Genomic DNA, 14,205 nt, shown 5'->3' with positions numbered 1-14,205 from the left:
GATCTGTGTGATGATGGGAGCCAGCTGGTCAGCTCAGACTTTGGGGCAGGAGGATGACACACTCTCCGTTACCTGTGTTTTGTCTGCTGTAGATGGTGAGTCAGTAAGGAGGGGTGGGTGGTGGTGGGAAGTGGTATGTGATGTGGTTTGAGAGGGTGAGGGGTGTGAAAATGTGATTGTTAAACCTGCAGGAAAACATTCAGGTCTTTGACCAGTTGATTGTTCTCCCTGGTGTGGGGGGATGGTCTCCTGTGGTTGGTGATATCCTGCAGTCCTCTTCACATTGATGCAGGGTCATTACCTGAAAACTTGGCACAGAAACTGATGGAGGATGTTACAGCACCGGTGAGATCATCAGGTCTGTAGCTGTGGCCTCAAAAACACTCCAGTCAGTGCTGTCAAAGCAGGCCTGCAGTTCCAGTTTTGCGTCTTTTTGCCTATTTACTGTGTAGCATTGCTAAACATCAGGATAAATATGACCATATAAATAATAATAATAATGCTTTAACTATGTAAACTGATAGTAACACATAATTCATGTGTAAGCAGTGATGTGTTCATTAGTATGTACCAGCTCCACAGTAATATCATTATCAGAAGGATTGTTGAGTTAAAGGAAAAGATTAAATATATGAAAAATAGAAAAACTGGAAATTCTGTTTATGTGACACTTTTAAAAGCATAGAGAAAATAAAGAGTACAAAATAAGCACATAAAGTGTACTTTTGGGACATGAAAGTGATCTTTTTGTCTGAACACACATTAACAAACTATAGACCCACCAGATGAGACCCTGAAACTCCAATGATGCTGATGGATGTGGCCTTCTGACCTCACACACAAATTTTAATCTGTTCATGAAAACACAGAGGTGTGGTTATTTTTCACCACTGTTGTAGATGAAAGCTTTTTAAATGTTTATCATATTGTCTTGGTTGGAAAAGACCAGAGAATGACATAAAACACATGAGTTCAAAATATGCTGCTGGAGGTCAAAGGGCAAAGAGTCCTTAAGTCTCATGGGTGATAAATTTTAACAAGTCCTGGTTTTAAATTGGGAGTTTCATTATTATTATTTTGTGTCTGAGTCACTTTTTATGGAGGCTTCTGTCCAAAGTCAAATGTCTGAAGGCTGAAGCTCTTCTTCACTGTTTTTAGTCGGCATTAAACAAAAGTGCATCAGAGTCAACATCTGGTAAGAAATGAGACACAGCAGCTGATCAAATCATTTCATGTTGAGATCTTCAGACAAAATGATCACGAATACAAATAAATGACAGCAGCCTCCAGCTGCTCTGTCGTCACCATTACTGTTTCATGATGTAGTTGTTCTACTGTAACTGACCTACTTTTCTCTTGTTATGAAGAGTAATACTGTGGTTTTAAATGTGGCCCATATGGTGCATTTACAAAGCTGCTGATTTTTTTTTCATTCAAGAGGAATAAAAGGCTTTGATCTTGCTGATACAGTGCCCCCTGCTGTTTGTTCTCATCAACAGTCCTGCTGTTTTTAATGAAATGGGCTGAAGCTGAAGGGAAAGCTTCTACAGTGTTAGTCACTTATTTAGTTTGGAGCTGTATCATCTAACTAATGATGCTTTGATCCAGTTTACCAGGATCTATGACACAATGCACTTTATGATAAAGGCTTCATTCAGCCTAAAAACATGGCACAATGTAAAACATGTGGACAAACTGAGCTGAGGTGCTTTAACCTCCTCTACATCCCTGTTAGCAGGATGAAGGCGCCCTCTTGTGTTGTGCATCACTTTCAGATCGCTTGTTAACCTGCAGGAAGACCAAACTTCACTGAGCCTTCAGCAGCTTCAACATCATCAGTAAAGACAGATTTAAATATGTGTAATATCACACTGTGTCAGTTTGTTGACAGGAGTCACAACCTGTAACACTGATGCTGCATTCAAGGACCATTACAAACATCTGAAAGGACTTAAGAACATCAACAACATTTTTAAACACAAACATTTAGAGGATAGAGAAGTTTACATTTTCATGTGGAGAAATATTTTAGTAAATCAAAATGATGATGAGCAGTGATAGCCTCCATAAACAGTCACAGGAAAGATCTCCTTTAAAAACTCAGAAACATCAAGAGAACAACTAGAAGATGTGGAGGTACCACCCATAATGTTTGACCGACAGCTGATCTCTGTGCAGAAATGATGGAGAGAAAATAAAATGAAACTAAAATACAGATTTAAACCCACAATATGAAAGACTTCAGTCTATTTCACTTTAATCAACTCAGCAGTGTCTCCATAATTGTAAACCCCTAGTCCAGCATAGAGTGGCTGAGTGAATGTGGTCTGGACTCTGTGGAGGAGAGTCATGGTTTCAGAGACGCTGTAGAAGGACAAAATACCTGCTCTGTGATCCAGGTACACTCCTACTCTGGAGGAACGAGGACCTGAGACACGAGTTTGGAAGTTGTTGTACCAAAATGTATAACTGTTGTTGTTACAATCTAATGACCAAGATTTGTCATTACATCCAAAAACACATTGAATCACACTCCCTGCTCTGCTGATATTTTTGTATGCGACCGCTACATCAACTCTCCCTCTCCACTCCACCTCCCAGTAACAACGTCCAGTCAGACTCTCTCTACTCAGGAGCTGTTTATACGAAGTGAATCTGTCTGGATGATCAGAATAATGTTTTTGTTTCATTAATGTTGCTTTTCTGTTCCCCTCTGACAATAACAGCTCTTCGTGTGCTGTGTTTGGATCCAGTGTGATTGCCTTTGAATATTTTAAGAATCCAGCTCTGGTCTTTGGCTCTGGTGGATCTGACAGTAAAACATCCACTTCAGTGACTGTCAGTGAGATGTTTGTCCATTCCTCTCTCAGAATGTCCTGTAGTTTATCTCTGACCTCTGACACAGCTGCTGTCACATCCTCAAAGTAGCTCAGAGGACGGATATTGATGCTGGATGAGTCTGTAGACTCACTGAGTGCTGACAGTGAGGGGTAGTTGTGTAGAAACTGGATGTGATCCTCTGTGTGTGAGAGCTGCTTCAGCTCAGCATCTTTCCTCTTCAGCTCAGTGATCTCCTGCTCCAGCTTCTCCTCAAGCTCTTTGACTCGACTCACTTCAGTTTCCTGCTGGGATCTGATCTGCTGCTTCACATCAGAGCTTCTTTTCTGGATGAGATGGATCAGCTCAGTGAAGATCTTCTCACTGTGCTCCACTGTTTGATCAGCAGACTGATTGATGGCCTCCACCTCCTGTTGAAGCAGCTTCACATCTTTCTCTCTGTCCTGGATTCTCTGCTGGATGTTTTGTCGACTCACCTCCAGCTCTCTCTGCCTCTCAGTCCTTTCTGCTGCAGCTGAGACTGTGTTGTGGCCTTTATGTTCATCCACAGGGCAGAGATAACAGATACTCTGCTGATCAGTACGGCAGAACATCTTCATCACCTCATCATGACGAGAACAGATGTTCTCCTGGAGCTTCTTGGAGGGCTCCACCAGCTTGTGTTTCTTTAATGGAGCTACTTCATAATGAGGCTGAAGGTGTTCCTTACAGTAAGATGCCAGACAGAATAAACAGGACTTGAAGGCTTTTATTTTTCTTCCAGTGCAGACATCACAGGCCACATCTTCAGGTCCAGCATAGCAGTGATCAGCAGGAGGAGCTTGGAGTCCAGTCTTCTTCAGCTCGTCCAGGAAATCTGCTAACATGGTGTTTTTCACCAGGACAGGTCTCGGTGTGAAAGTCTGTCTGCACTGAGGGCAGCTGTAGATTTTCTTCTTTTCCTCTCCATCCCAGTGGGTTTTAATACAGTTCATGCAGTAGCTGTGTCCACAGGGAATAGTCACCGGATCCTTCAGTAGATCCAAACAGACTGAACAGCAGAATTTTGTTTGATCCATTTGCTGTGTCGTTTCAACGTCTCTCAGTGACTGTCAGACAGTTTGACTTCCTCTGATCACAAACAACCTCTGTGCTCTGAAGGGAAACAGATCTCTGCTCTTGTTCACCTCCTACAGGAAATGAGGCTCACCAGCAACTGCATTTACACCATGTTGTTTAGACCCATCCTGATACAGACACATCTGTGAAGGGAAGCAACAACAAGTCATACAATACTTAGTTCATCAGTGCCGGGGTTTGTTATGTTTGATTTACAATATGTAGTTAAAACTGTGACCTTGTTTAATAGTAACTTAGCCTCTACGAAATGCCTTGTGGCAATGATTTAAGGTAAAACTTGGTATAGTACCTTTTATGATAATAACAAAGCCCTTCATGATAACGATGGTTAAACCCTTGTGCAAAGGTTTCAAAACTCCAGTTCTTAAGGTCCTGAAACTTTTACATGTGTCGCTGCTCCAACACACCTGAATAAAATTAGATCAATTAGTAAGAGTCTATAGAACTTCGCTGCATGCTGAGGTGGTAATTCAGCCATTAGATTCATGTTATAGCAGCTCATGAAGGAACGTGACACAATCAAAGCATTTTTATTGTTGAAGTACATTTTTCCAAACACTTTCATTTACTTAAAACTAGAAAATGTATTTTCTGAAGAAACTGCAGTGTGAATGGTGATAACTGAACGTTTTGAGTTTAAATAGTTGCTGAATGTTAAGTTAAAAATGTTGAGGTTTAGGGGTTCCCACCTCAGCATGTAGTCAAGACTCTTACTAATGACCTACTCATTTTATTCAGGTATGTTGCAGCAGGGACACATGTAAAAGTTTCAGGACTTTGACACCCCTGCCCTTGTGGATTAAACCGGATGGATTTTGTATCATAAGATGGGACAAAACAGCTGATGAATTTGTTACACTCTTACCTCATCTAAACAAGGCATTTTGTAGCGGGTACAGCAGCCATGGCAGTTTTTCTTGAAACAACTAATCTCACGTGTTGACTTTTTCTCAAAATAGGCATGGGAACAACTGTCTACAATACATCAAACACATGTTTTACTCATTATGTAAGAATTGTTATACAAAGGACCAGTGCCAAGTAGGGCTGCCACAAATGATGATTTTGATCGTCGACTAGTCACTGATTATTTTTGCGATTAGTTGACTAATCAGATCATGCATCCATTGGACTGCACTTGCATGACCCATCCTCCAAAAGGAGGACGCATTTGTGGGCCCCATTTGGAGGAGGAGTCTTCGAGGATGCGGCCCCTGAATTTGGCACTGCTTCTTCTTCTTTTGCCTTTAACGGCAGCTGGCATCCTTGTACATGCAGTGCTGCCATCTTCAGTTTCAGTGCGTTATTACACTCTCAAACCCTACTGCTTATTACTGTGTCTTTCAGGATCTTACAAAGCTTCAAACGACGTCGACAATTAAATTAGTGGTCTCCGATTTTGATAATCGACGTAATAATGACTAGTCGACTAATCTTGGCAGCCCTAATGTACTGTTGTGTAAAAAAGTCATTAACTGTATGCTTGCGTCATCTACTTACCTTAGTATTTTAGTTTCCTAACTGTACATCCAAAGCTTTTCTCACTGCAGCTGTATTGCGCAGTTATGTTACACCGCTGAAAACAGAGGGGAAAGAATTATAAGAGTGATTTTCAATTGATTCTCTCATGCAGTGGTTTAATGAAATGAAAAATGAACATAAGTAATTCACATTGCGCACTGCTCAAAGTCACACAGTGGAAGAAAGAGCTAATTAATAACCCCAAAATAACAATTGAGTGCTTACTATTTGTATCTGAACCTGTTTCCTTACAAAATAAAAAACAATAGACAGGTTTGTAGCTCCTGCCGTTAGCTTAATGGCAATTGTCCAACTGAGGCTCAAAACCGCGGTCTACCCACTAAAAATCTATAATAAAATGTTTCTGGAGCTCACAAAATAACGAAAGACTACCTATAAAACATCTTAACAACGTACAGAGTAGAAAATATCATGTTTTGATCACCATTATCTTAAAACACGGGAGGAAGAATGACGAGAGTGATTTTGAGATGCGCCTCCTCTGCAGTAGTGTTGTAATGAGGAGAGAGACCGCGAAAGCCCCCTAGTGGAGAATGAAGCCACTACCAATCGATCCCAGAAAAGACTTACTAGCCGATTACTGATGTACAGATCGCAGTTCTCTTGAATCAAATGACAACCATTAATGCAACATGAAAAATAACCAATGTAAAACAATTTCGTGATATATTTACATTGTTTTCATGCTTATGAATTTGTATTAACTGTGTAACTTTTTTTTTTTACTGTCAACTCTTTTAGTACGAAATCAACTTATCAATAACACCTGTATGGAGTCTTTTGGTACTGCTAAGGGGCTATAGGGGTAGTTTTCCACCCTGTCACAGTTACACCAGCACTTTGTATCATCCACAGTCTTGTATAATTTTGGTGCATTGTTGTATTGGTTGGTTATATTTAAAAAAAAAATTGAAAACAAAAAAACCTTTTGTTATTCGTGAATGTATTTTACTGTATTTATTACCAGTGGAAATAATTCAATTATTCATAATGGGCGCTCCAGTTTACAAAAAACTTGAAAGAATTTAAAATTTAACAAATTATAGATAAAAAGATCAAAACTAGCCATTTAAATCTGGCCTCAGTTTTTGTAGCAAATCTTAAAAAAAAAAATCAACATAAAAATGTAAACACAGCTGCAGATATTTTCCTATAGCAGAACATCTTCATCACCTCATCATAACCGGACTTGAAGGCTTTCATTTTTCTTCCAGTGCAGACATCACAGGCCACATCTTCAGGTTCAGCTTGGAGTCCAGTCTTCTTTAGCTCCTCCACTAAATCTGCTTACATGGTGTTTTCCATCAGGACACAGCTGGATGTGAAAGTCTGTCTGCACTGAGGGCAGCTGTAGATTTTCTTCTCTTCATCCCAGAAGGGTTTAATACAGTTCATGCGGTAGCTGTGTCCACAGGGAATAGTCACTGGATCCTTCAGTAGATCCAAACAGATCAAAATAGAGAATCCTATTTCGTCCATCTGGTTTCCTTGTTGCACTATTTCACTTGTTTTCAGTGACCTTTGAACAAATAGCTGAGAGTACATTTTAATGTGCAGCCTCAGAAGGCAAACTCATGTTACATATGAAACAGGACATAAATAGGCATTATATCTGGATCTGAAAAAAAATAAAACAATGCTTTGAACACACTTCAGATCTGAAAAGGGAAAAAACTCATGCTGGATATGTGAGCTGATATGAACTGAGTAATATGTTAGGAACCAAAGGATTTCACATCGTATGATGGAAGTGAAAACTGAATTGAACTGAATCTCCTCCCAGGTCTCAAAAACATAATGTCTGGTGAGGTTTTTCAGGGGGGGTTATGACTAAAATGCAACACCACAACCTAGGGGAATTTCACCGCTACGAAATATAAAGATTGTAGTTTCAAACAAGCCAAACAAATGATAACGCAGGCTCGAATACACTACTGATGCAGACTGGTTTCAATATCAAAATACTTTTATTAAATATATTTGTTAAAAACAAACAAACAAATAAAACAGAAGTTAAAACAAGTGCAGCATGAATCAGTATAAAGGTTGACTGTGAAGTAAAACAACCAAATATTGAGCTGGACTTACCAGTAGCTGAGGACCATGGGGAGAAAAGGCACACGTACAAACCAACCACCTATATACACAAGGTGGTGTAAAACAAACGAAATGTGGAAAACAACCCACTGGTATGAAGGCACCACGGCTACTGGCTTATCCTACTTTTAAACCTCTAATAGGACACTTAGCACCAGGCTCACAAGAAGAACTACTACAATCTACTCCAAGCATATTAAAACATCACACATGCTTTTAAAACAAAGAAAATAAAAAATACACAAGTCAAATAGTAATTTACACTCCACAGGTGAATTGTCGCATACACCAATGATGGTTGTTATAACTGATCTTAGCACAAACACACTAAAGGAATGCAGCATGAGGCCATCTGTGGCGACTGGAGCAAGTCAAACAGACAAATAGCAGATGTAAGCAGACACCAGCAAGACTCACGGGAGAGAGATCCCTCGAACCCAACGACGTAGGCAAAACAGAAATATAAGAATCAGAATCGTGTTTATTGGTCATGTATATGTGCTGTAGATGGTGACTCTCAAGCACAGCAATGTAAATCACACACACACACACACACACACACACTGTGTGAAGCCTTGAGAAATGAACGTTTTGTGAACCACTTGGCTGGAAGACTCAACTGCTTCTAGGTGCACATGGAGTAAAGGCAGGAAAGGCACACACACAAGCTAGCTGCTTACCCTAACCATCAAAAATGAATGCCTAACCCTGACCCTTACCCTAAACCTAACCATAACCTAATTGTAACCCTGACACTAAAACCAAATTTTGAGTCTCCAAAATGCCTTCAAACACGTGGGGACTGGGACTTTGGTCCCCGTGAGGCCTGTTTGTCCCCACGAGTATAGTAAACTACCAAGTTTTGGTCCCAACGAAGATGTTAATACTCTCACACACTGACTCTCTCTCTCTCTCTCTCTCTCACACACACACACACACACACACACACACACACACACACACACACACCAAATTAAGCATTGTACATTAACATATGTTATTGTGGAAACTGCTATCGGGACCATACTGAATTTAACCAGATAAATATTTGATATAGTGAGAAAGAGAGTAAATGACAGACAGCCATTATAATTCATCATACACTGAGAGTAGCAGACAAATCAATAAAACACCTCTTCCAGTTAATCTAATAATTCATTCAGCGTCCATCTGTTTGTTTTTTTATGAGCTTTGTTTGATTTGATAAGTATCTGAGGCTGAGACCACAGGACTGTAAAATCGAATAAATATTATGCTGAACAGTCCAAAAGATTCAATAATCTTTTGGAAATGTTCCCAATTCCTACTAATGAACGTTATCTTGTTTCAGGATACATAATACCTGCCGTTATCTAAAGACACATCTGCTTACCTGTATCTTTTGCTTGTTTCTGCTTTTCTGTTTTTTCTAAACCGAGGACTTGATGACCTTTTCTTGTCCATCAGCAATTTTGCACTCCAGTATCAACACCTAATAGACCTACACCTTGTGGCCCCTAGAGAAAAAGCACTTACAAACTCCAAAACATGTACAAAACACAACGGAAGTGCTCCAGGATGCTAGGGGCAATGTTGGGCTTTGTATGTGATTTGTCTCTAGGGGCCACTGTAACGGCGATCTCACTAACGTCACATAACTTAGCCGAAGGTTCACTAAATGTGACTTTTTAAGACTTTTTATTATGCGAACGTTTGTTCCGCGGTATATTTGAAGTAAGATAAAAGCCCAGTTCTTACTTTGAGGAGTTTATTTCTGGACCGCTTCACTTCAACCGTGCACCACTTTTCCTTCAACCGCTGACTCGCAGTGAATCCTGGGATATGGTGGGCCAACTCAAATAGCGAAAATGAAAATTCAGTCGTGGTCACACCAGACCAGATTATGCCACCTATCAACAGGTGCTTCGAAATGCTCTCTGGAGTTCAGTGGAGCATGAAAGTGGCGCATGCGACATGGGCGTCTGAGCGGTGCTCGCTGACATGACTTGTGAAATCATTCAGATCGCCTCTAGCAGAATCCTCAAAAATGCTCTTCCTGTTATTCAGGATCGCATGACGAAGGCACATCCGGAGCCTTTAGATGCGGGGAAAATAAGCTTGTCCCTCGGAGATTCGATCTCAGCAGCCATCGCCAGCGCTTTTAACGTCCCGAAACAGCGACATGAGAGCGCCGACGAGCTGACACGGATGGTTGAAGAAGAGGTCTCCGAAAAGGTCAGCTCAACAGTCAAACTCATTACAGAAAGTCCCGATCTCTCGCAAGACCCCGCCGTTTATGTTAGCGGCAAATGTAGTAATATTAAAAAGCTGCACCGCATGGTTTGTCACGCTGCCTCGTGCCTTAAAAGGGATGTAGCACATAAGCTGCGCTGTCGGTGCGGGACAAGCGGGTCTGATTCCGGTACAGAAAGTACGGATTCAAAGATGTCATTGCAATCAGCAATCACAGAGATTTCTGTGATTCTGTCATCAAGGAGCTCAGATGGAGAGCTCAGATGAGGACAAGGAAGAAACTGAGCTTCCAGCCAATCAGCTCTAAAAGAAAAGGACGAAATAAAACCAGCAGCAGGAAACCAAAGTCTCCGAACTCCAACCCCAGTAGAAGTGGTGGCAGCTGACATCGTAAATGAGATATCTGGGAACATGGATTCAAGCATGTGAGAGGTGTAGCTTATCCAAACCTGCCTTTAATGCAGGATCAATTATCAACATGCTGAGAGACTTGGCTGATAAACGTGTCTCACATCTCGTTTATCAGCCAAGTCTCTCAGCATGTTGATAATTGTGGGTCCCACACCCACTTTCACACCTTGGCTCATGTGATTAGGTAGAGGATCACCAGGGGGTCCTGTGTCCCCTTTTGGGGGGAAACTCCCACTAGGTTTAAATCTGGGACTCCCCACCAATTGACCCTTAGAACTGAAGAAGCTTCTTGGATGTGAGGTGAAACGTCTTCAAGCAACTCAAAGAAGTCCAGACGCTTTTCTTTCCAAGCTCCTTAGACTACCTGGATGACTGAGAACCTTCACAGACATGCTGAGAGACGACTTCTCCAGATGTTTGCCATCCATCTCTCACTCCGGGCTCAAAGCACGCAAACACCGCTTTTCCATGTTTGCGAAAAAAGAGTTTGAAAAAATGAAAAAAGAGCTGAGAAAAGTAATAAAGGCAAACAGGAAATATTTTGTTTGTCTAAAAAACATTTTCAAGTACCACAAGAGTGACACCGTGGCCTCAGATGAAAGAAAGAAGAACTCTTCATCATCCACAAAACAGAGGAAAACTTTAGAAATAGTGGGGGAACCAGAGATTTTACTGTGGAGCTAATAGGTAAAGTGTTTGATCTACTTATGACCAGAGATGGGCAGTAACGCGTTACTTGTAACGTGTTACTGTAATCCGATTACTTTTTTCAAGTAACGAGTAAAGTAAGGGATTACCATTGCAAAAACGGTAATTAGATTACCGTTACTTTCCCGTAGGAACGCTGCATTACTGCGTTACCAAAACCGTAAGTTTTTTGCGAGAATGTCTCATGACAGTGACGTAAGCGAGTGCAACGTTCGTGACAACAGCTGTGTGCAGATCAGCAATGGATATTATATTGAGTGCGGGAGAGAGTATGAGCGTGCAGCGTTTAAAGCGTGGAAGTACTGACCTTATTTTAAGTTTGATTCCATAAAAAGTGACAAAAACATTAGTGTCCGTTGTGTGTGGGAAGAAAACTTCTTTTTACAGCCAAAAAGCCCCCTAAACGTCCAAGCAAGCACCGAGTGCGCTACGACGTGATGGGAAACTCACAGAGAAACTCGCGGATTCTTCCACTGACCGCTGCGGCTCACCTGTACCAGGGTAAACCTCCGCCTACCCCACTCCTGCTTTACAGGTGAAAATAGAGCAACTAGTCTTCGACTTTATTTATTTTCTGCTGTGTTTTACTCGCATCTATTTGAAAGAGTGAGTGTAAACACAAAACAATATTTTATTTTATATGCTGGAATGTGCAGAAAATAAGTTTAAATGTTAAACAAATTTCTTCCAGTCAGAGAACGTTGCATATAATTTAATTTTTGCTTGATGCATAAAGTTAAAAGGTTAAAACTAATAAAACAAGTTTTAAAAAGAGACGTTTCCATTTGATTACATTTTGTATGATGGATTATGCAGAAAAAGTAGAACTGGGCTGAAAGATCTATCGCTTTATCACCTATTCAGGTTGTAAATCGTGTTTTTAAAAAGTAACTAAGTAATTAATTACTTTTTAAAATAAGTAATCAGTAAAGTAAAGGGATTACTTTTTTGGTGAAGTAATCAGTAATTAGTTACTGATTACTTTTTTCAAGTAACTTGACCAACACTGCTTATGATGGATCGACTGTATGAAATCCCCGAGCCTCTAACGGGTAGATCAGTCTCAGACACCGTCATCTCCAGGACTCCACAACCAGCACATGGCTCAAAGCAGCCCTTTTCTGCTGACGTCCTCTGTGCTCGTAGAAGACACAGTAGAAAAGTTTGTACAAAAGCTTTTACTCTGGGTGGAGAACGAAGACAAAAATCAAATGATTGAGGATAAGGTTTCTGTGGCTGTGCACTGTCGAAATATGAACATGTTCAAAAAATAAAGTTGTTTACAAACATTCATGTCTCAGGACAAGGAGACCACAACAGCTTCTGTTCCACTGCTGTACATAAACTGTACTTATTGATGAAAACTTCCCACAGGACCTTCAGTCATTTCTGACAGGAAGTTTATGTCCATCCTTTAATACTTATGGAAGAGGTAACATCAGGCAGCAGTCACATGCAGGTTTGTGCTCTACTTGCATAAGGTGATCTCTGCACATCCAGAATATGCTCACCTCATGGACCTGAAACTTTCCTGTCCATAATGCACTCCAAGGCACACGATCTCACATGTGAGGTAAACCTAAGCAGCTCCTTAGACTACCATGAGCTGGATGACTGAGAACCTGCACAGACATCTGTGAGGTAAACATATTTTTCTGTGAGCATCATTATGTCAACTCTAGGTTTCATGTGCTGATTCGGGTGCTTTACATTTATTCTGTTTTAGAGCAGGTGGAGAGGGGGAACCAGATGGGAGCAGGTTCCACTTTGGGTGAGGAAGTGGAATAAGTGATTACCTTTTTGTCTCAGCTCGTCATCACAACTAAATTCATGTTCAAATGAAGCTTTTTACTGTGACACTGATATCTGTATTTGTAATTGTACCTGCTTTGCTTTGTCACTCCAGATTTCAGCACAGTTCTCTGTACTTGTTTATATGACAAAGTTTGACAGCAGCACATAAAGCCCTTTATGTTTGTGGGTTGTTTAATAATGTGAGGCCTTCCTCAAACCGCTGCCTCAGTTCATGCTGAAGCCATCTGCCATTATCTACTAGAAATGCTGTCAAACCTAAAGTGAGGATGTGGTCCCAGCTCGCATAATTAGAGAGACTAAACCAAAGTGGTCTTCTCTGCTGAATATGGTGCCATGGTAGAAGCAGCAGACAGATGCATGTCTTCACTGACAGTCATGTTTTCCTGTGGCAGTTACTCTTTGATGATATGCTTTACATTACCTTTGTTTTAGGTAAGTGTGTTATCATTAAGAATCATTAAAGATAATTTAAGGTATGGTTGGCATTGTCTCCAAAAATAAGTTTTTTGATGTGATGGCTGTATGAAGCCATAATCTTTATTAATCTTAATCTTATTGATATATAAACCCTCTAGTTTCAGCAGCATTCTTCAGGTTTTAAAAGCTTCTCTGTGGCAGTGCTGCCATTTAAAAAGTAATTAGAAAGATTCCTGACTGACCTGCTCTGTTGTGTGTAACCTAAAGGGTCTGATTCAGGTCTGTGGTGTATATTGAGTCAGAAGCTAAACACACTGCAGAAACACCTGAGGGTGGTCTATGAGGAATACATCCCAGGAATCATGGAGATTGTGCTGACAGAGCTTGATAATTGAAGATGATGCAGGACGAGCGGTTCAGGAATCAGTTCTCATGATGAAGATGTGCAACTGCATCTCACCATTAGTCTCTACAGAGTTGGTAACATTTCCCATATTTAACAGAATAGTAATTTTGATTTGCACTTTCTGTTAACAACAGTAGAGGCAACAGAAGATTCACACTGATGGATGAAGCCCATCAGTGTGAATCTTCTCTTCTGCTACAACCTCACCTGCTGTCTTCAATCCTCCATACCCGACAGTAACAGCTGACTGTTGTGTTGAGCTTCTTTGTGAGATCTGTTAAATGTAAAGTTCATAAATCAGCTACACTTTGTGTCAATGTATGTTTTTCTGTTCTCATTCCTGGAGCTACCAAAAAGCAGAGGTGGCAAAAGTGCAGACATTCTGTATTTAAGTAGAAGTACAGATACTTGTGTTACTCAACTAAGAGTAAAAAAGTTCAGGCTCTGAAATAAAGCTTCTGTGTGAGTTCAATAAGAAAGATCTATGGTCTCACATCTGTCCTCTCCCAGGTGTTGCGGCTGAATCTAAGCTTTATCACTGTCAAGCTGTTTGTGTCATCACTGGTCTGGTCCAATCACATTCTCCCGGCCTTCTCCAGGCCAATCATCATTCATGCTGC

The 14,205-nt window shown here is 40.7% G+C and overlaps 1 protein-coding gene across 3 annotated transcripts; it reads right to left on the bottom strand.

Annotated features, from left to right (window-relative positions):
* Positions 1 to 1,967: 1,967 nt before the first annotated feature.
* On the bottom strand, positions 1,968 to 6,023 carry LOC116327407 (tripartite motif-containing protein 16-like). 3 transcript variants are annotated; one of them, XM_039601894.1, is made up of 4 exons: positions 5,924 to 6,007; positions 5,458 to 5,533; positions 4,823 to 4,932; positions 1,968 to 4,079 (listed from the first exon to the last, which is right to left on the bottom strand). In XM_039601894.1, exon 4 carries the CDS (start codon positions 3,894 to 3,896, stop codon positions 2,247 to 2,249), a length of 1,650 nt encoding a protein of 549 aa, XP_039457828.1. In that variant the 5' UTR covers positions 3,897 to 4,079; positions 4,823 to 4,932; positions 5,458 to 5,533; positions 5,924 to 6,007; the 3' UTR covers positions 1,968 to 2,246. The 3 variants fall into 3 exon arrangements, with proteins under 3 accessions (XP_039457828.1, XP_039457827.1, XP_039457826.1); XM_039601893.1 differs by lacking the exon at positions 4,823 to 4,932 and having other exon boundaries at positions 5,896 to 6,023; XM_039601892.1 differs by lacking the exon at positions 4,823 to 4,932.
* Between the last annotated feature and the right edge of the window lie 8,182 nt (positions 6,024 to 14,205).

Source organism: Oreochromis aureus, linkage group 18 (assembly GCF_013358895.1).
Source record: "Oreochromis aureus strain Israel breed Guangdong linkage group 18, ZZ_aureus, whole genome shotgun sequence".
Lineage (NCBI taxonomy): Eukaryota > Metazoa > Chordata > Actinopteri > Cichliformes > Cichlidae > Oreochromis > Oreochromis aureus.
Note: the sequence above shows the minus strand (reverse complement) of the source record. Positions and strands in the feature narration are given on the sequence as shown.